Consider the following 26,806-nt stretch of genomic DNA (forward strand, 5'->3'; position numbering starts at 1 on the left):
GCACTGCATGTTGACCTCCAAAGTAGTGCCAGTTTGCGCACTACTGTTGTGCATAATCAAGCAATAAATCACAATATAAAGCATATACATGTAATGCTGCCTCATAGGTATCTCTAATGCATGCAGATCTCTTAAAGGGGCCCAAAACACTTTCTAAACATAAGAAAATGCTGCCGATCTGTACATGAGGCTTCTGTGAACATTCTCATAAAACATTTATTGCTAGTATTAAGTTGATTAAATGAAAAATAGACATATCTGCGATTTCAAAGTGCCGAGGGAGGTGATGCGTGAAAGTGCGTCAGCTGCCTCGTTGTCGGTGCCTTTGATGTGCCGAATATCCGTGGTGAACTCCGATATATAGGCCAGTTGATGAACTTCACGTGCGACGTACTTGGAAGAGTTTGTACGGAAGACATACACCAGAGGCTTATGATCGGTTAGAATATAAAATGGCTGGCCCTCCAAGAAGTGCCGAAAGTGCTGGATGGTGGAGTAAATGGCGAGCAGCTCGCGGCCAAAAACGCTGTAGCGAGTCTCGGCAGGTTGGAGCTTCCGAGAGAAGAAACCCAGTGGGCGCCACTCGGAGTTGATTTTCTGCTGGAGAACAGCGCCGATGGCCACACTGGAAGCATCCACCATGATGCGGGTTGGCACGTTAGTTCTCGGGTGTACGAGAAGTACCGCATCGGCAACGGCTTGTTTAGCAGCCCTGAAAGCAGCGTCAGCTTCGGGAGACCAGGAAATCGCAGATGAGGAGCCCTTGGTCGTGTGAAGAAGGTTAGTCAGTGGGTGTAGAAGCTCAGCGCAGTGCGGAATGAAACGTCAGGAGAAATTCACTAGGCCGAGGAACTCACGCAGCTGGCGTAGGGTAGTGGGTGCTGGGGAAGTCTTTCATGGCCTGGACGTGAGAGGGCAACGGACGAATTCCCAGCTCCGAGATGTGGTGGCCCAGAAACTCGAGCTCGGAAGATCCAAATACGCATTTCTGGGGGTTGACAACCAGGCCAAATTGTTGAAGGCGTTGAAAGAGTTCCCGGAGGTGACGCTCATGATCTTGTGGATTGGGACTCGCGACGAGGATGTCGTCGATGTAGGCAAATACAGCCGGGAGGCCGCGCGTTACCTCGGCAATGAATCGTTGGAACGTTTGAGCTGCGTTCCGTAACCCAAAGGGCATGCGCACATACTCGAACAGGCCGAAGGGTGTAGTATGGCTGTCTTCGGGATATCGGCCGGCTCAACGGGGATTTGGTGATAGGCCTTGACAAGGTCCACCTTACTAAAGATTTTGCATCCCTCCAAATGGCCTGTAAAATCTTGGATGTGTGGAAGGGGGTAGCTATCGTGGACCGTGTGAGCGTTGAGCGCCCGGTAGTCACCGCACGGACGCTAGTCACCCGGTTCTTTCTTGGGCACCAGATGAAGCGGGGAGGCCCAACTGCTGGACGACGGGAGAATAATACCTAGCTGGAGCATGTGCTCGAATTCCCATTTAGCAATGTCCAGACGCTCACCAAAGAGGCGGCGCGGACGGGCTGCGACAGGTGGACCACGCGTGACAATGTGGTGGGTGACGCTGTGCTTGGGAGGCTGATTTAAATTGCAGGGCCTTGTCACCTCAGGGAAGTCTTCGAGGATACGAGCATACGGGCATATTGGGATCAGTGTGCAGATGCCGGTGGGAGCGACAGCCGACAGAACGCCAGGGATCGAGAGGCGCGTCTTGCTATCAATCAGGCGATGGCGGCGCATGCTGACGTCAAGGTCGAAATGAGTCAGGAAGTCGGAACCGAGGATAGGCTGATGGACGTCGGCTACGATGAAGACCCACCGGAATGTGCGCCGCAGGCCTAGGTCGAGAGTGAGGGACCGCAGACCATACGTGGCGATGGAAGTAGAGTTTGTCGCGCGGAGTGTAGGTCCAGGTGACTTAGAAGCGCGGTCACACTTGGAGGACGGCAGTACACTGACCTCGGCACCCGTGTCTACAAGGAACCGCAGGCCGGAAATGCGATCCATGACTATGAAAAGGCGGCCGGGTTGTAAGGCGAGGTCACATGCCGCCGTCAGTGATCTCGCGGTGCGTTTCCCGACCATTCGCATGGGGACTTGCACTGACGGGCGCGGTGCTGGAAAGTGCGATGGTACCAGCAGATAGGCAAGCGTCGAGGACTGCGCGAGCGGTGACTGGTCGGGGAAGAAGGACGGCGGCTGGGACATGAGGTGGAGCCGCGCTGGTCATGGGAGGACGTCCGAAGGGCGTCGAGGACTGCGCGAGCTGGTCGATCCGGGACTCTAAGCGTGCCATTGTTGAGGACTGTGGCATTGAAGAGAGGGCGGCGACTGAAGGAGAAGTCGCGTCGTGAATTCGATCAGCGAACTGGGCGAGGCGGTCGAGGGTGAAGTCCTCTGTAGCGGCCAAGACAAGGCGGGTGGACTGTGGTAAGCGCTGCAGGAAGAGCTCCCTCAACAGCGCACTGTTCGAGTCGACGTTGCTTGTGCCCAGGAGCTGTCGCATGCTGTTGAGCAGCTGGGAAGGGCGGCGATCTCCAAGGTCCTCGGAGGTAAGCAGCTGCTGGATGCACGCGCTCTCAGACGCCGTGGTACGTTCCAAAATGCTCTGCTTCAGTTGCTGGTATGGGGCATCACTCAAAGGTGCAGCGATAACGTCTGCCACTTCTTGAGCCACCTCAGGAGACAGGTTGCAAAGTAAGTGGCGAAACCGCGAAGTCTCCGAGGTGATGTGGTGCAGATCGAAGGTGGCTTCGACCTGGGCGAACCAAACCTGCGGGTTGTGGCGCCAGAACGTGGGCAGGTGGAGCTGTAGAGCTGCGACGTCATGTGGGCAGGAGGTAGCGTCAGGCGGAAGGTTACCTGAGGGCGGGAGGTTGCTGGGGTCGGTCATCACGTCCGGGTCACCACTGTCGGGAACCGAGGGGTCGCAGCGGAGCGCCAGAACAAGAGGACCAGCTCAGCAGGCTTTCAGAACGGACTAGCGCGTGCCGTGCTTGCGCCGCTGGCACGCGCCGCCCAACTTTATTTTTCTCGTCAGTCGCAGCCGGCCCCAAGGCGCCGGCCGAGAGCGCTGACCTTAGCGTTACCGCTTAGCAGCGTCGGTGGGCGCTACAAGACGAAGAAAGTATTTCATTTAGCACTTTCCGTCTATACAATGACAATTGCGCGTAACTAGTTTGCTGCGCGTGGCTTTCGAGATCACACCAGCTTGCTACGTTGTGTCGATATCGCGGCTGCCCCAGGTTGTCATGACAAGCTCTCTCGCCGTAATGCCCCTCTCTGGGGAGATGCTCTGACAGCCACATTATCTGATTGGTCTCTGTGGGTGACATAGCTCCAGGCGCACGCGCGAAGAAACCCGAGCACCCATTTTGCATCGAGAGAGTGCCGCACAGGCCAGAACCGTTAGTAGCATCGTAAAAAAAGAAAAAGCAAGAAAATTTAATAAAGGGATTACGATGCTCCCTTATGCAAAATTTGAGCGCAGCTGTATGCGTGCTTTCATTTCGCGATATATTGGCTGGTGGGGACAATCTGTCTCGTGCGTCACATTGCAAACGGAGTGAAGTGTGGTGCGACTCCCTCGCTAATTTGGAGATCGCGAGAGCCAGCGCGTGGGCGACGCGTGGGCACAATTCACAGCAGCAGACTCCGACAGACATCCCAGACGATGCACACTACTCTGGCGCCATCTCGTAGTCATCGTTTCCGCACTACACTTTTCTTCTCACGCTTTCGTCATACCATCCTCTGCTTTCCGCCTCATGGTTCCGCTGCGGCCTCCTTTCCGGTTTTCTCCTCGCACCCCTTCGCTCTCCCTGCTTTTTTCATCCCTCCGCGTTCACTCTCATCTTTCGCTCGGTTACGAGGTAGGACGGCGACAATCTACACAGGAATGGGTGCCTAAGAGCTGCGCCCTAAAACAAAACAACGAAAATGCCAAACTTTAGTGCGGGGCTTTGTTGCCTTGCCATACCCCCTGTGTAGCTTCCAGTGCGCTGGTGGAGACGAAATGGGAGGAACATCCGAGTGCATCAGTGCGGTAACTATTCTTACTCCACTTATACTTGAAGGCTTCGACAAAAAAATGTGTGGCAGGAAATTCATGAGGTGACGTCCTTTAATAGTGAGGCCATTCTATGATTTGTTAGAAAAGTATTTCAGGACCCCTTTAATGGAATAGTGCGTGATATTCACCACCTTCCTGCACATTTCTTATAATTGGCCTGCCTCCATTCTCAAGCCACTTCATATGTGCCCTTTCCGGGATCAATCCCTCAGAATGGGTATGTGACATTGTGACACAAGGGGTGTGTTACATATGTGTTGTCTGTGCATTCCTTACAATTCTTCCCCCACAATGATCTGACATCGCCTTGGTTCTCGTCACAGTGCAGCGTCTACAATTCACATTGTGTATACATCCACCTTAACTGGTGTTTGCATTTCAGCATAGCTTGTGAACTGTGCGGTGCATAAACAGTACGTGACATTTAAGTTGTGACCTCTGCAATGCATAAGCGTTAAATTAGACTACACATTGCATAAAATGATAATAAAGACAATTATGTGCGTCATATTTACTTGTGTACCATTAGCTGTTTCACAATAGCGTTGCTTCACATAGATTCCAACATGCACATTAGATCTGCATAACTTTACGACAAGTGTCATACATTACTTTTATTCTCGTGGTTGACACAAACAGCTACATGTGACAAGGCTTTGCCAGTGGTGCCCACTACTGCTGCTACCTGACTTACTCAAAACATCTTTTAGGTTCCAGCATTGTGTCGGATTTGGGTGCTCTTTTTTATCCTTACCTATATTGACTGAGAAATTGTCGGCCAATTTATGCATGTCATAAGGAGTTTATTCTGCATTCTCAATGTGGATGTGCTTTTGCTCAATCACATTGATGCCATTTCCTTGTTTATGGAAGCTTGTTTATGGTATCAGTGGCATGTTAGAACGGTGACCTGCTAATTTGTATGTGTTTAGCTTTAAGAAACACCAGTACACACACGAAATCATGGAACGTGACTTTGTACCCTCCACTTGATTGAGGAAGCACTGATAGCTTTAATTTTTGCATGCTTTTTTTTTTTTACAGGCACTGGCAGTGGTTCAATGACACATGCCCTGGCGCGGACTGTGGCACCGAATGGCCACGTGTACACATTCGATTTTCATGAGCATCGTGCCCAGGTGGCCCAGAAGGAATTTCAAGAGCACGGCCTGGACTCAGTTGTGACTTGTGCACACCGCGATGTCTGCCAAGATGGCTTTGGCATTGAGGGACTCGCTGATGCTGTTTTTCTGGACTTACCTCACCCCTGGAAAGCTGTGGATGCTGCTGCTGCAGCGCTGAAACCAGGCTGTGGTGAGCAGAACAGCTTAAATAGTTTTTCAGCTGTGCTGGTTATGGGCCCTTTCAGGCACACCGTGGCCTCCATGTATTAGTGACCTAGCCAGGAATTTCTTCTGGGGTGTTGGGGGGGGGGGGGGCATGGGCCAGGTGTGCCTCCCACCTCCTGGCTATGCCCCTGCCCTGTAAACAAAAAACTTGCATGCCCTGCATGCTAAAGATAGTAAATAACCATCAACGGAACCTACTGGTTATGCTTGTTCATCCAACAACTTGGGGCTTTTAACCATGGAGGAAGGGCAAAAAAAACCTGGGAGGAGCGTCACGTGACAACGTTGAAGCTTAGTCATAAATACATATAAAGCCAAGAGAACATCCATCCCTACCACCAAGCTCATGGGAAATAGGCTCGCACCACGTGATATGCAAGGAGTAACTTGTATCCAGGGGGTGCTCAGAGAGTGCAGGAGTCGGTGGCAAAGGTCGATTGGTTTCAGGCGAGAGACGTGAACGCTTTCTGTAGTGCGGCGGCGGCGGTAAGTAGCTGAGCTGACAGGAGTGACGTGGTAGTTAACGGCCGAAGTTCTTTGCAAAACGGTGTAGGGGCCAAGATATCTATGAAGAAATTTTTCATAGAGCCCTGGTGCGCGAACAAGTGTCCACAAAAGAAATTCGTCGCCTGGGCGGAATGAAGCAACACGACGCGTTGCACCATAGCTAATTTTATTTTTGTCCTGCATGGTAGCGGTGTTGGCGTGGGCAATTTCACGGCAGCGGGCGATGTGAGCAGCAAATTCTTCTGGAAGAGACGCGGATGGAGTAGCAGGGGCTGAAAGGAGTGTAGTGTCCAAGACAAAAGACGGCGCACGACCGTACACAAGGAAGAAGGGACTGTAATTAGTTGTGCATTGGACGGCAGTATTGTAAGCCAACGTCATGGTAGGTAGAATGGTGTCCCAGTTCGTGTGATCGGGTCGAACATACATAGACATCATGTTGGACAAAGTTCGATGAAGACCACTTTTTTTGTGGATGGTACGCTGATGTGGTCTTACGGGTGGTGTCAGAGGCCTGGAGGACTTCACGAAGCGCATGCAAAAGGAACGTCTTGCCACGGTCACTCAGGAGGACACGAGGTGTGCCGTGGCACAAAACGATAGATACAGTGCACAGAAAACTCTGCTACTTTGGAGGCAGTACCTGAGTGAAGAGCTGATGTCTCAGCGTAGCGCGTTAGATGGTTCACTGCGGTAACGAACCAGCAGCGGGCGTGAGCGGGAGGGTTCCGTATGAGTCTATGCTCACATATTTGGAAGGGGGTGGACGGGCATGGTAAAGGCTGGTGAGGACCGGCTGGAAGGGATGTCGAGCGTTTTCTGTTTTGGCATGACGGGCAGGAGCCAACGTATTTGGCGACAGAGGTGGAAAGGCCCGGCCAGAAACAACGTGTTTTTATGCGGTCATAGGTCTTGGGAAAGCCTAAGTGGCCAGCCATCGCTGTCGTCGTGAAATGCTTCTAGTAGGATCATGTACCAAGATTTCAAAATATGCAGATGCCGCCTAGCTGGACAGAACCAAGGTAACATTGCTTGCCGTCGCTTGGAGATACTCAGATTATCTTTTGCATTCTGCATACTTGTGTAATTCGTCTTAATTAATTAATCAACTTCTCACATATTATAATTAGATGAAGTGTCAATGAGAAAATTGTAGGGCAACGTGAAAAACTTCCAATACAGCTTTCTGTCGCTCAATACGTCCTACATAAAAGTGTTTTTCCGAGCGTGAAAGAATCCCACGAATACAGGCAAAGTGCCTCGAGCGGCCAGTCGCGCAGCAATTGCCGACTGCTCGCACTTTCCTCTAGGTGGCATTGCTTTGCTGCGCACTCTTAGAGTGCCTAAAGTCACTGGAAGGGTGCCTGGATGTCAGCGCCACCTTCCGTGGAGAAGCGTGGCATCGAGGCACCCTATAGCGCACTCTGCGCGTTTAGCGCACTTCCACGTGTTTTACCAACGCAGGATTCTCTTCTCCACCTCCAGGTGCCTTCCTCCTCCGGAGCTCGCTTCCTTCGCGGCTTCAAAGTTTGCATCGCCGATATCACTGGCGAGCCATGTAGCCTTGTGTGTATAAGTCACGAGACAAAGGGGCACAATGATTGGTGGGACGTGCCACTGCCAAGCATCGCGACACTTGTGAAAGAGGTATCTGCGGTGGCGAGGGTATAACAATGGGCCATCCATCACCCGTTTTGACACCTGTGCTTAGGCACAGCTGGCGGGAAACCGCCACGCTCATGGAGCCAAACCGCCACGCTCATGGAGCCAAACCACCACGCACATGGAGCCGAAATTGTCGATCTACTTCCGTTGACGGACACGATCTCCTGGAACCTAGCCTATAACAGCGTCGCTGTAAAAAAGACGCGCGCTTGTTTCGATAAGTTGGGAAGGTTCCACTGAGTTAATCTTGACAGGGGCGGTATCATGCCTGTGGAAGAGCCTAGCACACGAAACTTGCGCTTCGAGTGAACTTCATGCGCATGAGCTGCTCTTGCTGATCTCGTTACTTCGCGCCGTTGTAAGGTGCGGACCAGTCGGCTGGTCTATGCTTGCGCGGTACTGTTAAAGAATCGGCCGCTGCGTTGGCAGGCGTCGCAGTCAGTGCCATATTCTATTCCACTGTGGCACAGTGCGACTCAGTGACTGTGACGTCGTGCTGCTCGGTACAAGGTAGCGGCTTCAATTTCGGCCACGAGCAACATCACCTAGATAGCGCAAAGCCTGTCCATTCTGACCCATGTTGTCATGGCACCTGGCTCCAAAATTTCCATTGCCAAGCCTGGCGTGACGAAAGTGGTGATGTCCCAATCACCGCTGCTTACTCGGGAGCATCTCCACTAGATTCTATGGCAGTCAGGCCATGTAGCATGACGTCATGGATCGCAGTGAACAGGCCTTGTGCTATCTAGGTTGTGTTGCCACACGGATCGCATTTCGATGGGGGCGCAATGAAAAAGTACTCCGTCCACCGTGCTTTGGGTGCACTTTAAGGGATACGGACACAAAAGTTAGCGGGTGGTGTCGGAACAAAAGTTGAACTGTTGAAAATGACGAATACAACAAGCTGCTTTGAAAAAAAAGAACAAGAAACCTTTTTTTTTGTGATTTTCTGTTGCACCTTGCCTCCAAGCGGCTGCCAGCAGAAGCTGAAATTTGACGTCTGTCACCTCTACTTGGGAGCAGAAGGGTTGCATGCAGGCGTTGGAGAAGAAATGGATGGAGAAGAAATATGACTGGCAGCACAGCAAACAAGGATTTAATATGAGCAGGATCGGTAAAAGCATAAGGCACACAAAACTAAAGACATAACTCAACCAAAATACTCACTCAATACTAAATACAAAACTGCCAAAAAATACTCTATCTCGGTATCGGAGCCTAGCTCCTTCTTAATGTCTCTAAGTCAGTCCTAGCCCTGACTCACATCAAAGTCTGGCCACCTTAGCCTCATCCTAACAGCGCCGCACTCCAGAAACGCGGGTTCTTATGGACCGTCGGTTTGAAGTTCCCCTCGTCGAGTCCACGTCGTATTCATTCGGGGTGTCGCTGATGCCGTAAGTGCCGACGACTCGCGATTCCGTCGACCTGACCGAGTCCATGGCTGGTGCCCCGGTAGCCGCCACTGACGTGTCAATTGCCTGGTTAGGCTTAACGAAGCGTTCTTCGCCCTCCCTCGATCTGTGTGGCAACCTGCAGCCATGCCTGGGCCTTGCCAGCGTCACGAGCTTCGTGGCCGGGCTCTCCGCACTCCCATCGTCAGAGCATAGCTGATGAAGCGACCTTCCAGTCCAAGAGCCACATCGATAATGCTGCTTCGTTGCTTCTCCCTCGCGGATTACACATCGGTTCGCGTGCCTCGAGCGCTCGCGCGTGCGGCCAAGGGTGGCCACAGTGTTGCCGGAGGTGTCGGTTCCTTGCAGCGTTTGTTTAACCCCTTTTGGTGATCTTCGCACGTGGTCCGTCCCAAACATCCCTGTCGGTGCTCCACGCAGATGATGCGTCTTAAGGCCGTTTCACATGGTGCGATTTTGCAGTGCGATTTTCGCACCGGAAGTGCGATTTCCGTCGCATGCGACGAAAATCGCAGTCGTAGGGACGATTCTGCGATTTTCGGCCGCGACCACCCGGTTGGTCTCAACGTCGCAGCAATCGCTGCGATTTTCCGTCGAAATTATGCCGAGAGGTATTTCGCGGTTGTCACATGTAAAAGGCCGCCTGTGGCGCGAAAAAGAAGAGGAGCACGCGATGCCCGGTGTTCCGAACGGCGCGAGCGCGCGAGGCGCACGAACCGAGGCATAGTCGAGGGATGAACGGCGCTGTCCGTTGAGTTTCGACGTGGCACCGGGTCAGGAAGGTCGCATCTCCAGCTATGTTCTGGCGACGGGAGACTTGGGGGTCTGGTTGAGTCCGCAACGCTGGCCGTCCAAGGTGTGGCCGTCGACCTCGGCAAGTTCGGGTGAGGCTCCTGGACGGGCTGCAGCTTCTCACGGCAGGACCAGGCACCCCAGAGAGGATCCCCCTTCTGCGACAGACCGGCATGTTCGATTCTCCACGGGACGCCACGTCGGCACTCACGAAGAGATTGCGACGCATCCCGACGCTAGGCCTATCCAGGTGGGCCTAAGCAACGCCGAGCGCCATCGCTGACGAGCTGACGAGCTCATCACCGACGATCCGACGAGCTCACCGCCGACAAAAGAGACAACGCGAGACGTTGGCACCTACGGCATCCTCAACGCTTCGGACGAGCACGACACGGACGCGACGAGAACGTCAAGACGACGATCTGTAAGAGACGATCCCGTTTCCGATTTACGACGCAGTTAGGCCGGGGCCAAGGTGGCCAGACTTTGGTGAGAAAAGCTAAGACTGACCGAGAGACTTTAAGGCGGAGCTAGGCTCCGGAAATGAGATAGTCGTTTTCTAGTAGTGTTATATTTAGTTAGAGATTTGGAAGTTCTTTTAAGTAAGCTTATTCGCTGAGTTATGTCTAGTTTTGCGTGCCTTTAGTTGTTTAGTTGTGGTTTTAGTGTTGTGTGTCGCGTGTGTTCACCGTCCCTGTACATATTAAATCCTCGTTTGCTGTGTCGCCAGTCGTGTCTCTCCTCCATCGAGAGTATGCATGCTCGCAGCTCTCTGCACTCCCAAGTAAAGGTGACAAATATTGGCGAGCCTGCCAGGATTGATACGGCCCAGTCACCGATACTCGGGAGTTGTAAAGATGGAATGGGAACGTTTGGCGGCGGTAGCGAAGGATTTAAATATGTCGAAGGAGGAGACGATGGCGTTTTTGAATACACGCAGCAAGAAAAAGAAAAAGAACACCAACGAGAGCGCAAGAAGCACGAACGAGCACGCGTGGAGCAGGAACAACAGCACAAAAGTGAAAAGGAAATTTTGGAATTGAAGCTAAGGTTGGCGGAGATGAACGCCAGATCTCGCGAGGGGTCGATTTCCCCCAGGTCGGCGTCATCCGACTCTACTTCGCCCAGACCAAAGCAGATTTGCCCCAGGAAGTTGATGGCTCCGTTTGATGAGCGCAGAGGTGATTTAGATGCGTATTCGCATCGCGATGAGAGAAAAGCGGTCGGGCAAGGCTGGGCAAGGAACGAGTGGGCTAGCGCCTTAAGCCGATATCGAGTAGGCGAGGCGGCTAGATTAGCGGAGCATGCTACAGCTAAGAAAGCGTATGAGGAACAGATACAGTCTCTTGAGAAAGAGATAGAGAGGAATAAGGATGCTACGAGAGAGAGCACAGGCATCGAAAATAAAAGAGAATGAGGCAGAGAAACAGATAGAAAGCAGGCACGTTAGCGAAATAGAGCAGCCTGACAGCGGAGAGATGTCAAAAGACACAGGCAGAGTAGAGAGCACCTGTGAGGTCATAGTGGAGAAGCGCCCCAGTGAGGAGCCCTTGAAGCATAGTGACCAAGATGAGCAGATGGCTGATATACAGATTAAGGTTTGCTTAAACGCGAAGCAGAAGGTAGTAGAAGGAAAAGCAGCTCCACCTCGGGACGACGGAGCATTAGCGATTGAAGCTTGTGTCAGGGATAACCAAGCATCAGAAATGATACGGCAGTCAACCTCCGAGAGCAATGAGAAAGGTGATGGGTTCCAGAGTTGTCTAAAAGGGGCAGCTTGTAAGGATAGGAAGAACTCGAACGGAATGTGTAAGGGTAGGATAAGGCTGCACAGGACGTTGAAAGCAAGACGGCGTAAGAAGACGCGTGTGCATGAGAATATGGGATGGTCGGGAAGAAAGAATAAGATGAAGAAGCCAAAGTTAAGGCAGAGAGCTTCCAAAATGCACGAGAGATGTGCTAGAGGAGGAAAGAGAAGGAAGCGGGCTATACGTAGAGAAGCATGGGAGCTTAGGGAAAGGAGGAAAAAGTGAACAAGTACAAGCGGTAGGATACGAAAGAAATACCGTTTAGGAATGGCATGCGGAAGATTGTAGTGTTCGGAAATGTGCATAGAGAGAAAACAGTGAAGTAGCACAAATGTATAAGTTATTTGGAGTATTGTACAATATGTTTGGATACGAGATTTATTCATGTAGAAGTGTTTGGGTCAATGAACTTGTGAACATTGCGAACAGTGCAGTGCAGTGTGTGGTGTAAGATGAAATGTGCGCGAAAGTGTGGTGATCAGTAATGAGCCCCGAGTACACAAGAAGTACGCAAGTGAAAGAAGAAGAGTTCAGTTCCCAGCAGAGAAGGCCAACAGTAAGCAGTTTTTTCGGAAAAAACTCTTGAAGAGGGGGCCTATGTCACATGTAAGAGGCTGCCTGTGGCGCGAAAAAGAAGAGGAGCACGCGATGCCCGGTGTTCCGAACGGCGCGAGCGCGTGAGGCGCACGAACCGAGGCATAGTCGAGGGATGAACGGCGCTGTCCGTTGAGTTTCGACGTGGCACCGGGTCAGGAAGGTCGCATCTCCAGCTATGTTCTGGCAACGGGAGACTTGGGGGTCTGGTTGAGTCCGCGACGCTGGCCGTCCAAGGTGTGGCCGTCGACCTCGGCAAGTTCGGGCGAGGCTCCTGGACGGGCTGCAGCTTCTCACGGCAGGACCAGGCACCCCAGAGAGGATCCCCCTTCTGCTACAGACCGGCACGTTCGATTCTCCACGGGACGCCACGTCGGCACTCACGAAGAGATTGCGACGCATCCCGACGCTAGGCCTATCCAGGTGGGCCTAAGCAACGCCGAGCGCCATCGCTGACGAGCTGACGAGCTCATCACCGACGAGCGACGAGCTCACCGCCGACAAAAGAGACAACGCGAGACGTCGGCACCTACGGCATCCTCAACGCTTCGGACGAGCACGACACGGACGCGACGAGAACGTCAAGACAACGATCTGTAAGAGACGATCCCGTTTCCGATTTACGACGCAGTTAGGCCGGGGCCAAGGTGGCCAGACTTTGGTGAGAAAAGCTAAGACTGACCGAGAGACTTTAAGGCGGAGCTAGGCTCCGGAAATGAGATAGTCGTTTTCTAGTAGTGTTATATTTAGTTAGAGATTTGGAAGTTCTTTTAAGTAAGCTTTTTCGCTGAGTTATGTCTAGTTTTGCGTGCCTTTAGTTGTTTAGTTGTGGTTCTAGTGTTGTGTGTCGCGTGTGTTCACCGTCCCTGTACATATTAAATCCTCATTTGCTGTGCCGCCAGTCGTGTCTCTCCTCCATCGAGAGTAGCGCATGCTCGCAGCTCTCCGCACTCCCAAGTAAAGGTGACAGCGGTCTGTTTTGGAAAATGGCGGCGGTCGCTCAACGCAACGTTTATAGATACTTTTTTGTCTATAAATATTGGCTCAACAAGCCTCGAACAGTGCAACTAATTGAATGGGTCCTTGGATTGCCCAATCGGTACGTTACATCAGCACTGACACGCGAACAGTGCAGATAAAAACTCAAAGGTCAAATTTGGTTCTGTGATGTCTATGCGTTTGCTGACATGCTACGTTGCTAATCTGGCGACGCTGTTTTTTGCGTTGGCTTCGGGTGCTGATAGTACATACTTTTGCGTGATTTTCCGTTATTCACACTCGCTGCGAGTTGGTAAATACTACAGGTGTCTCTCACGGGAAGGCATGGCCTTCGGATGTCGTCCCAATTTTCTGGTTCTGGAGACAACTCGTGATATACGAAGACGCCACAGTTTTATCGCGGTATGCTTTTATGGACGGAACAATTTAAAGAATATGCAACTACGGACAAATGCTATGGTCAATAGGTCACGCTATACGCACGACCATTTAGTTACAGTCGGTTGGTTAGGGCTTTCATGCGCATTTTCCCGAATGAATTATCTCATTTCAAGGTTCTGTTACTTCCGCTGCGAGACACAAAGCGAACGTGCAAACTGAATATCGTAATGAATTCATAACATATCGTAACAATAGCATATTTAACGCTTTGACTGGGAATAAACAGTATTGCCAATTTGTTTTCGAAGCAATATTTAAATAGCTTTTTTTCTCATTTTTCTGATGCATCATTTTTCTCCTGAATAAAAAAACCAATAAACCTTCAGTGTGTTGCATACATTGTATCCTTACTGCATCTGTATTAACCCTCGCATTAAAAGGTAATTGCAAATTTCGCTTACTTCAGCGATTCGAAATACTTGTGATTATGCTGGTTGTAACATATCGCTGTGCTCTAAGGAACTACTTCGCCATAAACATTCCTGCCTTTTCTTGCTTCTCTGTCTCTACTTCCTGTAAAACACATGCAATAATGCGAAAAGTAGGCAAACGCCTTGTTTTTGCAAGCAGTAGATAACTCATTAAACAAAAGCAGATCAAAATTGTGCAGTGAAGTCAGCCGGTTGCATTCCTTCGTGGGAATGATAGTATCTTTTCAAGTGTGGGTGGGTCTTGCATGCCCACAGCTCAGAAAGTGTGCAGACTCATCACAAGGCGTGGGTATTGCCCATCAAGATGGAGGCAATGTTGCTAATGAGTCTACACTTACATGTATTACTGCATAAGCTCGTATAACCATATCCCATCATTACTAAGTCGAGCTTGCTCAGAGTCATATTCACCAAAATTCTGCTTATCCGAGCTTGCTCTGACTCATATTCACCAAAATTATACTCAGCCGAGCTTGTTCTGACTAATATTCACAAAATTCTACTCAGGCAAGCTTGCACCAAGTCATATTCACCAAATATCTACTTAGCCAAGCTTGCTCCGACTTATATTCATCAAAATTCTACTTAGGTGAGCTTGCACTGAGTCATACTCACCAAATCTCTACTTGCCGAGCTTGCTTTGACTCACATTCACTAAAATTATACTCGGATGATCTTTCCCTGACTACCACATGACAATATTCACTAAAAGTTTACTCAACTGAGCTTGCTCTTACTCGTATTCACCAAAATTCTTCTCAGTCAGGCTCAAACAAACTCAGACTCACGGTTAGTTCGAAGTCTTAGTGAGCCGACGTTTGAGTGAGTTCACCGTGCTATGTATACGTTACATTATGTGACCTGTGCGGTGAATAAGCAAACATTGCCTATGAGTACATGTTGGATCGGGTGAAATAAGGACAACTGTAAACACTGCAGTTAGTTTTCTAGAGTTTAACTGACCGTTGCGTGAAAGCTTCACCTCAAGTCGATTCAAGCAAGTGCATTGGATCTGCATCATATTTTTTGCCAATCCTGCTGGCTGTCTTGGCCATTATTGGGTGGCCACATTTTGTACATTTCAACACAAACTTGAATAAATGACTGTAGGGCAATATTTAAAAAAAAAGATGCTTGCATCACTGCACGTATAACAATCAGAACATGATACAAACACATGCACATAAGATGCACACAAATGATAAATACATAAACAGACGGAATCAGCTAGCCACCCCCTATTGAAAAAAAAAAGAAAAAGCACAGGACTACGTATAACCATTCCCCTTGCCAGGTACATGGGCTATAGGAGAAACACACGTACAACCTAGCAGTTACCTCGAGGTAGCAGCTATGGACGCTTTTGCATTCGCTGCTGGCCACTCAACCACTCAAGTGTGTTCAGTGTGCACTTGTACTTAGGCACACTTTTTATTGTCTATATCTCAAAAATTTAATGTGGCTCCTCAAAATTTTGAGAATGTTTGGATTCTGAGGCTTGCAAAGGTAAATATTTTTATTTCATTTTCGTTCAAGGTGAAGGCTCATACAAAAGATTAGAGATATTGTCAGTGCCCCTCACTTTTTCTCAGAACATAAGTAGTCAGCTATTCAGATTCTAGCAGCTTTTCAACAGCAAGAAAGGGAATCAGCTTCCCCTGTTTTCAGCATGGGGTAATGCAGGCAATTCAGGGAGGCATAAAGTTTTGCTAATACAATCGGTTTGGGAATACCAGATTAGACTGTAACTTGACACATTCCTTGCACTTTCTTATTTTGGTCAAATAACCTAGTTTGAAATGGCTCCAGTTAGCATGCTCTAACATTGGTCTAATATAGGTTAAGTACATGACAAGCTTGACAGACTGGGATGCTGGCTTTCATTTCCAGGAAAGGAACCATAGTGCCTGCTCCAGTTGCGTATGTTTTGGTTATCTGGAGTTTTCAGCCTCTTTTAAGATAATGTGCTCAAGCAGGTAGAAGCACATGTATGCTATTAGCGGATAGTTTCGATAGCTTCTTACTTTACACTTGCCACTATGAATACAAAATTTTAGCGTCCGATTTTGTTATTAAACAAACAAACGTACTCCTAACAAGGTACTTTAATGTTAGCCGTGGGGCTACGCGGCTGCACTACGTACTGCAGCATATTAACTTAAGCTTCTTGATACAGATTCACAGCGCACTAACAGCGTGAGAAACAGGCAGAAAGTAGACGACGCCCATGTCTGTCAGAATGATGCGATACTACGTACACAAGTGACTGCAGCTCCTAAAAAAAATGTGGTGTCGGCTTTTACGCCTTTCGAAATATTCAGAGAGCACTTGTATGAATAATTACAGCACACGCGCCGAGACGGACGAACCAGGCTGGCGCTAAGATAAACGTTCACAACACAAATTCCATTGCACGTTCAGTAATTACACACAGATCATTTGCGGCTTCCTTCAGGGGCAGACGTGAGCTTTTGGGTTGGTGCTTGCTGCTAAGTTTGGTGCAAGAATATTGCTAGGAGCAGGAACCGCTTATGCGCAATCACGAGCAATACACACACATCCATTTTTCAGAAGCTGACGGGCAGCGCGAGGGTCTCTGCGTTGACATGACGACTTCGCTGCAGCCGAATTCCGAATACTGCATATGCGATGACAACAGCTATAGGGGCTTGTTGATAGGTCCTCTTGTAATTTGTTTAACTGCAGGAAGAATGACACAGGCATAAAATACACATGGGACAACACACAGCGCTGAACGACCACCTGCGAACAGCTGTTTACGTCCGCCATTTCTCCTCGTATTGAACTTCACAAACCACTGTTGCGCACTCCAAAACAAATTAAACTTTGAAGCGTTTTTAAATTACAAAACGCACATATTACTTGGTCCTAATAAAGAGAGGTCAATTATATTATAACGTGCATGTCTTTTTCATTACATTAAAAGAATTTATGTGGTGTGTGCGACAAAATCTGGCAGCAAGCAACCCTGGACGTTGCATCAGTCGCATTGTTGACATCGCACCATGTGAAACAGCCTTTACATGCGCCTTCCCATGGTCGTCGCTTGTTATTGACGTGTTTGTCGCGGCGGAAGGAAATGCCCAGACATTGCTGTTATAACCGCATCGTCGGTCGTGACACGCCGTCGCGCACGTTTCCCAGAGACGAGAAGGTGCGTAAACTTTAGGTACCTGCCTGTGAGCCATCACGCCTAGCCTGGAGACCTCTAAAGAATGACTTCATTTGCGCGGACCACTTCGTCGATGATGATTATGTGACCAGCCTGGCTGTTCTGAAAAGCCTCGGCATGCTGCTCAAAAGGCAATGCCTAAAGCCTGACGCTGTGCCGTCGGTCTTCTCACGAAAACGCAAGGCAGAAATGATCAGCGGAGCATTTGAAAAGAGGAGGCGAAAAGATGTCAGTACTGTTTTCGTTCACTTGCAGCCTTCTTGAGCAATGTGAGGGCAAGGCTGGGGCGAGATGCTCGAGGCTGGGCACGACGGCAGTAATGTCTTTAAAAATGTTGGCAAAGCATAGTGAAACAATACAAGGCTAGCGAGCGCGACTCACGAGATCAGTCCTACATGGCAGTGGAGCAGACACACACACAGCTCTGCTTCTCCACAGGCTAAAAGCGGGAAAAACTGGGGAGAATGCCAGACAGGTGCTGCCATCTGTCGGGCGGCTGGCGAAGTGGACGTGAGAGTCTCGGAGGTACTGATACTGCACAGCAGTTGCTCACGTCGACGGCATGAACTACTATTCAGTCATCAACGCAGTGCTGAAGTACCCCGCAGCTGTCTCACGTTCGTGCGCTCTTGAAAAATCAAGTTTACAGAGGAAATGACAAGTGTCTTGTCATTTCTTGCACAAGTGTCTGGTGCAGAGTGAAATCTTCGCGCTACGGTTTGCGAAAACCTGACCGGCACTTCCACGGCCACCTGCTCTTCTTCGTCACTTGACGCGGAGGGCTCGTGACCGTAAGCGGTAATATTTCTTGCCAAGTTGGAATGGCCCTCGTCTTCAGACTTGTACTCATCGCTGGTAGAGGCACCAGAACTTGAATCCATGCTTGCGATGGCGGCATCGGCGCGCATCGAATGACCGCGGTCGACTGGCTGGCTGTCTAACGAGGGTGTCGTGACGTCACGCCTTCCAACTCCAGCGGGTCGGGTGGCGAGGCGCGTGCTCACAAGAACGCCAAAAATAAAGCAATCGGCTCAAAAATGAGCTAAGTGACTACTTCTTTTCGGTGTAATCATACCAGGACTCAGGATTCATTTTCAGCATTTTCATTATATTTTCTGATTTTGTGTCCGTATCCCTTTAAGCAACCACTGGTGGCCAACAGTAATCTGGCCATTCTCCCCAGGAAGGGTATGTGTAACTGTGATGCTGAGGGTATACAAAAGCGTTAAATGTACGCTAGATATGTGTCATAGTTTTCTGCGCATACGCACTTTTCCTTGTCAATTCTTCCCTCAACAAGCATCATTGTGATGCAGGTTCTTTTTATTGAATGGTTTAGACTGTTGTCTGAGGTGGAGCCCCCGAGAACCCCCAATTGAGGACAAAGCCGTTTGTTGTAGAATGCAGAGAAGCTTTTTCACTCAAAAAACTATCACGGCAAAAAACACACTCAGAGTTAGCATGGCATCAATAGCACATAAGTTCAGGCTGAGCACGTGTGTGAGGATGAGTAATAGTTCGCAGAAAATGGGAGGTGGCGAAACGACTAAAAGATGTGGTGTCCGTCTCACCATAATGTCGATGGCATCGGCGGATGAACGGGCGACCAGAGTGCGGTAGCACTGTTTTGAAGAGGGAAGGCAGGCGGCTTGGCAGCACGGGCCGATGGCGGCGGCGTTCTGGCCAGACAGCTGTGTGTGGGTCTCGGGCCCGTAGCCCGACTGCTCACATTCTGCCCACAGGCGCAGATGCTCGCCGGCCTCGGGCAGCAGTTCACGATCGGGTAGAGTGGCGACGCCCAGGAACGGGTTTGCAGGAGGCCCCGGTTGGGTGAAGTCCTGGTGGCTTGGGTCCGGAAGGCGACGGCCCATCTTCAACTCCCGGTCTGGTGGCCTACCTTCTCCTGGCATCGCTTCCTGGAACTCTCGCTCTTTCTGCCAGCGCGCCTCGCTTTTCTGGTGCTCTGGCCGATTCGTCTTTTGCTGATTGGCCGCTCAAAGCTCCGCGTGTTCTTCTGTTTGGATGCCTTTTCCTTTTATTTTCTCTTTTTGCGCCGCATGTTCACATGTCGGGCGCTCTTCGACGTTTTCGTCTTCCAACCAGCGCGGAATTCGCCTCTGCACGCACATTGCTTGTCTGTTTCTTGTTTGTCTCCAACCACCGCATCGTGTCGCGCACTCCACACACCACAATCACATATGGCGGCACCATCGTCGTGATTTCCGTGCGCCGTCGTCTCACACTGCGCATCCGCCAGATTTGGTGTGTGCATTTCGGCATAGCATGTGAATGGTGTAGTGCGTAAATGTAAACATAGCATGAGATCACGTGTTGCATAGGTTGAAAATAAAGACAATTGTGCACATCGAATTTACTTGTGAAAAGTTAATTCAGCTCCTGCTTTGCTAAAGATTCGCTTCATCCAGCATGTGCGTTTGATATGCAATTTTTGTTTTGTTATGGTTTACCAATTAGCCCGGCCACACACCTTCAGTGTTTTCTACCTCTTCGGGCTCTCTTAATTGATTCTGAAAGCCCGTGAGTGGCTTTGGGAATTTAAACCTTGCGATATTAACTCACGATGGCGCCGTTTGGTTCCGGTGATATCGTGCGCATTTGACGGAGTGGATCAGTTGGAAGCTGTCACAAATGAGGAAAGGGGCCGCAGCAGCAGCAGATTAGAGTCTCTAGTTTTTTCTGGTGACTCTAGTGTATAGATCATCACACCAATCGCGCCACAGGAGCCGGCGTTGCGCTGTCATCTCTCGTCTGTTCCCTCCGAGCAGCGTCTGCCACACCCTCCAGTCTCGACGTGGTGGCGACGTCTACACGACCTCACGCGAACCTGCTTGAGCTTTTCGTCATTGTTTGTTGTGGTTTTCTTGCGGCGGCTGCTGCGTACTATAGACAGGTGAGAGCTTATAAAAAAAATTCAGAGCCCTTCCACCACTGTGAAGATGGAAGCCAGCGAAGGTGTGGCTATGGTGGGTCCGCTGTAGTGAATATTGCCCCCACGATGAGAATGGGCGTATTGTCATTGGGAATCACCCAACTGAACATGTCTATCATGAACGTTTCAATGTCTTTTGTAGGCGTTGCAGGGGGAACGTACACAGTTGCGATCACCGTATCGTCAAAAAGTTTTATTAAGGACGGCTACGCTAATCGCGGCGCGCACAAGTGCTAACGCGCTCACGTAGTCGCCAGGGTGACCTACGTCACGTAATGAAGAAGAAAGCATAAGATCTCGCAAAAACCGCGGTATAACGTACATTTTTTTACAGTCCTAAGTTTGAAAAGGCCGCCAACCCGGCGTTTTCATAGAAATACAAGAGGTGGTGCCATGGCAGAGGCTCGTAAACAAGGAGCGCCGCCGGCCTAGCCTCGCTAGCCTCCCAGCAGGGCTCAACTCTAGTCGGGCGCAGCTTCCAGCAGGCTTGCCACGCTAGCCTCGCAGCAGGGCCCAACTCTACTCAGGGGGAACACGGCATAAAAGAAGGTCGACTGGCGCAAGATAGATAACGGGAGGGAGGAGGGGCCATGCGCTCAAAAAGACGACGCTCGAGCCAGTGCTGATGATAGTTGTTTTTTTCTACACGCGGACACGATCCTGGAGGACCCTAGCCCTGAACAGGTACTCTGTAAAAGAGGCAACGGATTCATGCACGTGGTTCAACTTCTCAAAACAACCCTGGTGGCCATGTAAGACGCCGTATAGTAGAGGACTCCGAGTTAATTTTTGACCACCTGGGTTTCTTTAATGTACACCTAAATTGAAGCACACGAGCATTTTGTACTTTTCTCCCCCTATCGGAATTTCCGCCTTACATAGCATTAAAAGTGTCTTGCGCTCCATTATAAAGGAGCCATAGACTGAACTTGTCAAGCTTTGAGAAGCCTTTATCGCATAGTAACGGCCGAAAGCGACAAAATACTTGAAATCCCAGACGTCACATTGACGTACGGGCACTGCATTTTGTGCGCAATAAACGCGATCCCAATGCGAGATGTGCGCCACATATTCTCGGTACCTCTTCGGTAGACGTTATGGCGTCTCCTCGCAAGGTACGAACCGCTGCTGAAGAAGCAGATCGTAGAGCTACGTGCGCGGCTACAACCAAGCATCATCGGGCTCAGCAGACTACTGTGCAGAGAGCATTACAAACTGCAGCTCGCCGTCGACACCGGGCGGACAGCTGAGATCGCTCTCATCAAAACGAGGCGAAAAGACTTAGCCGCGAAGACCCTGTTGTGCGTGGTGCCAAAATTGCTACTCTTAAGCTGCTTCACCAGCTTACACAGCTGTAACTGTGCTGCCTGTGCCGCGCAGGCCTGTGACTTTTTTGGCTACCTCCGAGGCGAAATTTTTTTTCGTCTCGCGCCGATAAACGAATTAGTGCGAGGTGAAAAGTGGACAGTAAGAGCGACGTCAAATGTTGGGTAGAGGCAACAAGACTTTAAGCTGTGCTGTAGGCATGGATGCATTCTTAAAGGCTAACTGCAAAACTGCAACGAAGTTTTGTTTGGACAGCATAAAAAGCCTAATTTAAGATAGTGTTCACGAAAAACTCGCAGAAATAGCCGTTTTTGATATCAAGAGAGAAACGTACGCACATGCACGTGCGCACACACACGCAAAACGCTGGCATTACCGCTCGCCGGAAGTGACGCACAATTTAGAGTGGGCTGCTCCTCAGCATGTCCTCCGAGTTAAGGCAGTGCTCTGAAAAATTTTGGGAGGGGACGTGCTGGGTCTTACGTCATAGCGACAGCCACCAGGTGCACGCATTGTCTTCTTTGGTGCTGTTTAAGGCTGGCAATAAAAACTATGCAATTACCAGCCATTTGGCAGTGGCCAAACAATTTTTGTGGTAAATGCTACTCATTTTGAGAAACTAACTCGGAAGAAATGCACGAGAAACACTGGGTCAGCGCAAGGAATCGGCGCTTGTGCTGACTGCTTCTTTTCTTCGTCCCCGAGTTGTTGTTTCCTTTTGCGATGTTTTGTTCTTAAGCGTGGCAAGAGGCAGTGGCGTCATTCTAAAGCCAACTTGGTGTGAGGGAAAGAAGGAGAAGCAGATGCGATGGAGAAAAGAGACACCCATTGTGTTTGGCTGCAAAAATGAGATGCGGGGTGGACGTCATGCCCTGCTTAGTCATTTCTCCACCGGAGCCAGGGCACTGTTCCTCCTTAATTCTTTTGCTGGCTTGAGCGTCATAGGCACAGACACTATAATGTTCCTGTTGTGCAACCGTGCACATGCAGTGGTCTGGGAGCGGGCAGAGAAACTTCCGACCGAGCAGCTTTGGCGAAACGCTTAACCTTCCTATCGCTCTCAAATGCTTCGCCTTTCGACCGAAACTGGTAATGTTAATACACGCACGTACAGTGTGTGTGTTACTGCATTCTTATTATTATTATTATTCGTTATATACAGTGAATGGTTAGAGATGAGAGTCCCAAAGTCAAAGACTGCAACGGGACCGTTGGTTACTAATAACCATGTAGAGACATATGAAAGATGAGCAATCTAGCTGAAACAAAGAAACACAATCGCGTAAAATACAAGTTTATTTCTCTTTGTGGTACAGTTTGAACACAAAGAGTGGACGCCGAGCAAAAAGCTACTTTTTGCAGCTTGAGAAACGCTATGTGCCCGTAGGTCACACGTCATTCAGACAGATGCATTGTACGCACAGAATGGAGAAACAGCAATACCAACGATTGTTTAAGACTACGATTTAAAATTCACTGAGACTGACATATTTGCATCGGTCACAAACACAAGCAAACCAAATAAAATATAAATCACATATCAAACGTAGATACTTCTACTGAAACGTACTGGTATCAGTAGGCCAATATTACAACCATTTGTGTAAATAAATAAAGAAATGGGTCTGCATAGAACACATAGAACACAGGCACCAACATACAACATTTTAACAAACCAAATAAAATTGTCTGTATACAATCCTATAATACATAAAAATACTGTCAATACCATACATACAAATGGCGAATGTAGTATAATGAACGATGTAAACTTACGTATACATGTAAAAAATTCAGACTCCTTCCACTATGTGACGATAGAAGACCAGCGAAGCTGTTGGTTTTGTTTAAGTATATTGTTTTTTTTTTTCTTAATTTCGTGGTTATGCTAAATGGTTGGAAAAACACAACACAACTGTTGTGTTGTTGCGCTCCGTATGCTCTATGTGCGAATGAAAGCGAGTTTAGTCGACTAGATTCACACCACCTTACACCATCGGCCGCAGCACGTTGGGCCGCTGCAAGTTTGGCTTCTTGTCGCTTTCGCATCGATTCGTGCTGTTGAGCGAGCCGACACTCCTTGAAGGCGTGCTCTTCCTCTTCGGAACGAGCAACATGGGTCTTACCCATACGGAGTCCAACGGGCAACTGATGACGTCGCTAGGGAAATGGCTATGTTAACAGAGAATGAGAGTTTTATCACTGCCGTTTCGACACGCATCGTCATAGGCTAGCATTTGGGCAACAGTGTTCATCGCTCCGCCTGCATTGTTTTTGTCTCTTTGGGTCCCACCTGTGACAAGGGTAGTTCAAGGGCGTCTTACGGGTCCCCGAGCCCACAAGGGTATGTGCCATCGAGCTTGGACCGTTTCTGCACTATCATCAGGATCGGCCCACTTGTTTTTGTCAACATCTCAGACACACTTTTTTAGATCGTAGGCAAAGACAGCTTTGCTGTAAAATGCTTAAGGGCATGTTTAACTGCATGAAAGGATGATGAAGGTTTACTGGTGTTGGTATAAACCATTCCATAGTTTTATAGCTGTGAATGGGGATTTCATTTTTCATAGTTGAATGAACCATAGGTAGTATAAAATTAGAGTTACTTGCAAACGTCATCTTATTCTTATTAATGAGACACCTGGAATCAATGAATTCTTGTGAAAGTTGTTTAGTGAGTGATTTATAAAACAGAATTGTCAGATAAAAGCTGAACAAGCTCGTCACAAGAAGGATGTTGTCTTCACGAAATATACATAGTAGCATTCGCGGAAAAAACCTTCTGTAACATAAATTCTGTAATAAAAAGAATAGCTAACACATTAACTTATGGCACTGATTTAGAACCGGCCACTATAGAAAATAAGCTCAGCGTGCTGGGAGTGTTACTGGTCCGTGAGCCTGTTCACGGTACTTACACGCCATTATTTGAAACGTAACTACAATACTCCAGTCAACAACGACGTCCCACTTGCTGGAAAACAGCGCTGTGTTGAACCACATGTTTAATTAATATATAGGGTTTGACGCGCTAAAACCACCATCTGATTATGAGTCACGCTGTAGTGGGGGACTCTGGATTAATTTGGACCACCTTGGTTTCTTTCATGTGCACTTAAATCTAAGTACACGGGTGTTTTCTGCATTTCGTCCCCCATTGAAATGCTGGCCGCCCGTGGCCGGGATTCTATCCTGCGACCTCGTGCTCAACAGCCCAACACCATAACCACTGAGCAACCACAGCGGGTCACATCTTTTTAAGCACAATGGTAAAGTTACGTGAAGGTTCAATGTAACAGCTGTAATTAACGAGCTTGATGATAACATCTGCTGTGTTCATTCATTCATTCAAATAACTTTATTGAGTGCCCTGCGATTTGGTGGGGTGGGCCTAGACCCGCTGTGTTAATGCAAAAAAAAAATGATTACGTATTAGAAACTGGTGTGCTTCAACTATAGTTTCTACATAAATTACATGAGAATATTTTATAATTGTTTTCAGTTGCCTTGCAGTTCAGTGGCATTTTTCTGAATGCTTGCGCAACATACAGTACACAAGATAATCATCATCAGCCTATATTTATGTCCACTGCAGGACGAAGGCCTCTCCCTGTGATCTCCAATTACCCCTGTCTTGCGCTAGCTGATTCCAACTTGTGCCTGCGAATTTCCTAACTTCATCATCCCACCTAGTTTTCTGCCTTCCTCGACTGCGCTTCCCTTCTCTTGGTATCCATTCTGTAACTTTAATGGTCCACTGGTTATCCATCCTACGCATTACATGGCCTGCCCAGCTCCATTTCTTCCTCTTAATCTCAACTAGAATATCGGCTATCCCCGTTTGTTCTCTGATCCACACCGCTCTTTTCCCGTCTCTTAACGTTAGGCCTAACATTTTTCGTCCCATCGCTCTTTGTGCGGTCCTTGACTTGTTCTCGAGCTTCTGTGTTAACCTCCAAGTTTCTGCCCCATATGTTAGCACCGGTAGAATGCAATAATTGTACACTTTTCAACGACAGTGGTAAGCTCCCAGTCAAGATTTGGCAATGCCTGCCGTATGCACTCCAACCCAATTTTATTCTTCTGTAAATTTCTTTCTCACGATCAGGGTCCCCTGTGAGTAATTGACCTAGATAAGCATACTCCTTTACAGACTCTACAGGCTGACTGGCGATCCTGAATTCTTGTTCCGTTGCCAGGCTATTGAACATTATGTTTGTCTTGTGCATAATAATCTTCAACTCCACTCTTACACTTTCTTGGTTAAGGTCCTCAATCATTTGCTGGAATTCATCGCCATTGTTGCTGAAGAGGACAATGTCATCTGCAAACCGAATTTTGCTGAGATATTAGCCGTTGATCCTCACTCCTAAGCCTTCCCAGTCTAAGAGCTTTAATACTTCTTCTAAGGATGGAGTGAATAAGTATTCAAGCTGTTAGACTGGGAAGGCTTACGAGTGAGGACGGCTTACTCTGTGCATTTTGTATGGCTAGCATCACCTGATATGTATTTCTATTGATCTATTGATGTATTTATTGCAACCCCTGTAATAATCGCTGGGAGGGATTGGAAGTATTTTAAAATAAAAATAAATAACATAAATATATGTATTTGATATTTATTAAATGTTGCTGCCATTCGCCAAAAAACTCATGCGCATTCTAACCTCAGTTGAAACTTGACGTTCGTTCCTGTCAGTTTTCCTGTTTAACTGCTTCGTGATATACGCCCTTAGAACAGAAATAATGGAAAGCCAACTAGCGCAGTCGGCCACCCTCCCACTCTTCATTTTCTCTTCTGGTAATCAACATAGTACCAGATGATTAACGAATATAGAGTTCTGAAAGAAATGCCTCATCAATCTAAAATGACTGAGTGTTTCTCTAGTCTCTCTTGTAGGTATCAGGTATATTAGCACTGATGATGAATGTCTGAACTGCGGTCCACCAGTCGTAATCGTGCCACTTTTCGCCTGTCTCTTTCGCAGTGGGGCGCCTCTGCTCCTTCTCGCCGTGCGTAGAACAAGTGCAGCGCACGTGCGAGGCGTTGCGTGCCCGCGGCTTCGTGGACGTGGTCACGTGGGAGTGCCTCGAGCGCCCTTACGAGATCAAACAGGTGGTCATGGCCGACATACGAGATGCGTCCGGGGCCGCAATGGCTGGACGGGCAGCGAAAAATGAAGAGGTACGTCATGCATGTGTAAACTTTCTGGTGACTCTTGAGTGCCTTAAGAAGGAGCATTAGAAAAAAG

At 48.8% G+C, this 26,806-nt stretch overlaps 1 protein-coding gene across 2 annotated transcripts in view; it reads left to right on the top strand.

Moving 5' to 3' along the window:
* Positions 1-26,806, top strand: part of LOC119458330 (tRNA (adenine(58)-N(1))-methyltransferase catalytic subunit TRMT61A) — a 50,907-nt gene that overhangs the window by 5,074 nt on the left and 19,027 nt on the right. For both annotated transcript variants that reach the window (XM_049671095.1, XM_037720165.2), the window contains exons 2-3: positions 5,132-5,401; positions 26,543-26,739. In XM_049671095.1, coding sequence (XP_049527052.1) covers positions 5,132-5,401; positions 26,543-26,739 — 467 coding nt within the window. The remainder of the gene's footprint in view (positions 1-5,131; positions 5,402-26,542; positions 26,740-26,806) is intronic.

The sequence above is a fragment of the Dermacentor silvarum genome, chromosome 7 (assembly GCF_013339745.2).
Source record: "Dermacentor silvarum isolate Dsil-2018 chromosome 7, BIME_Dsil_1.4, whole genome shotgun sequence".
Lineage (NCBI taxonomy): Eukaryota > Metazoa > Arthropoda > Arachnida > Ixodida > Ixodidae > Dermacentor > Dermacentor silvarum.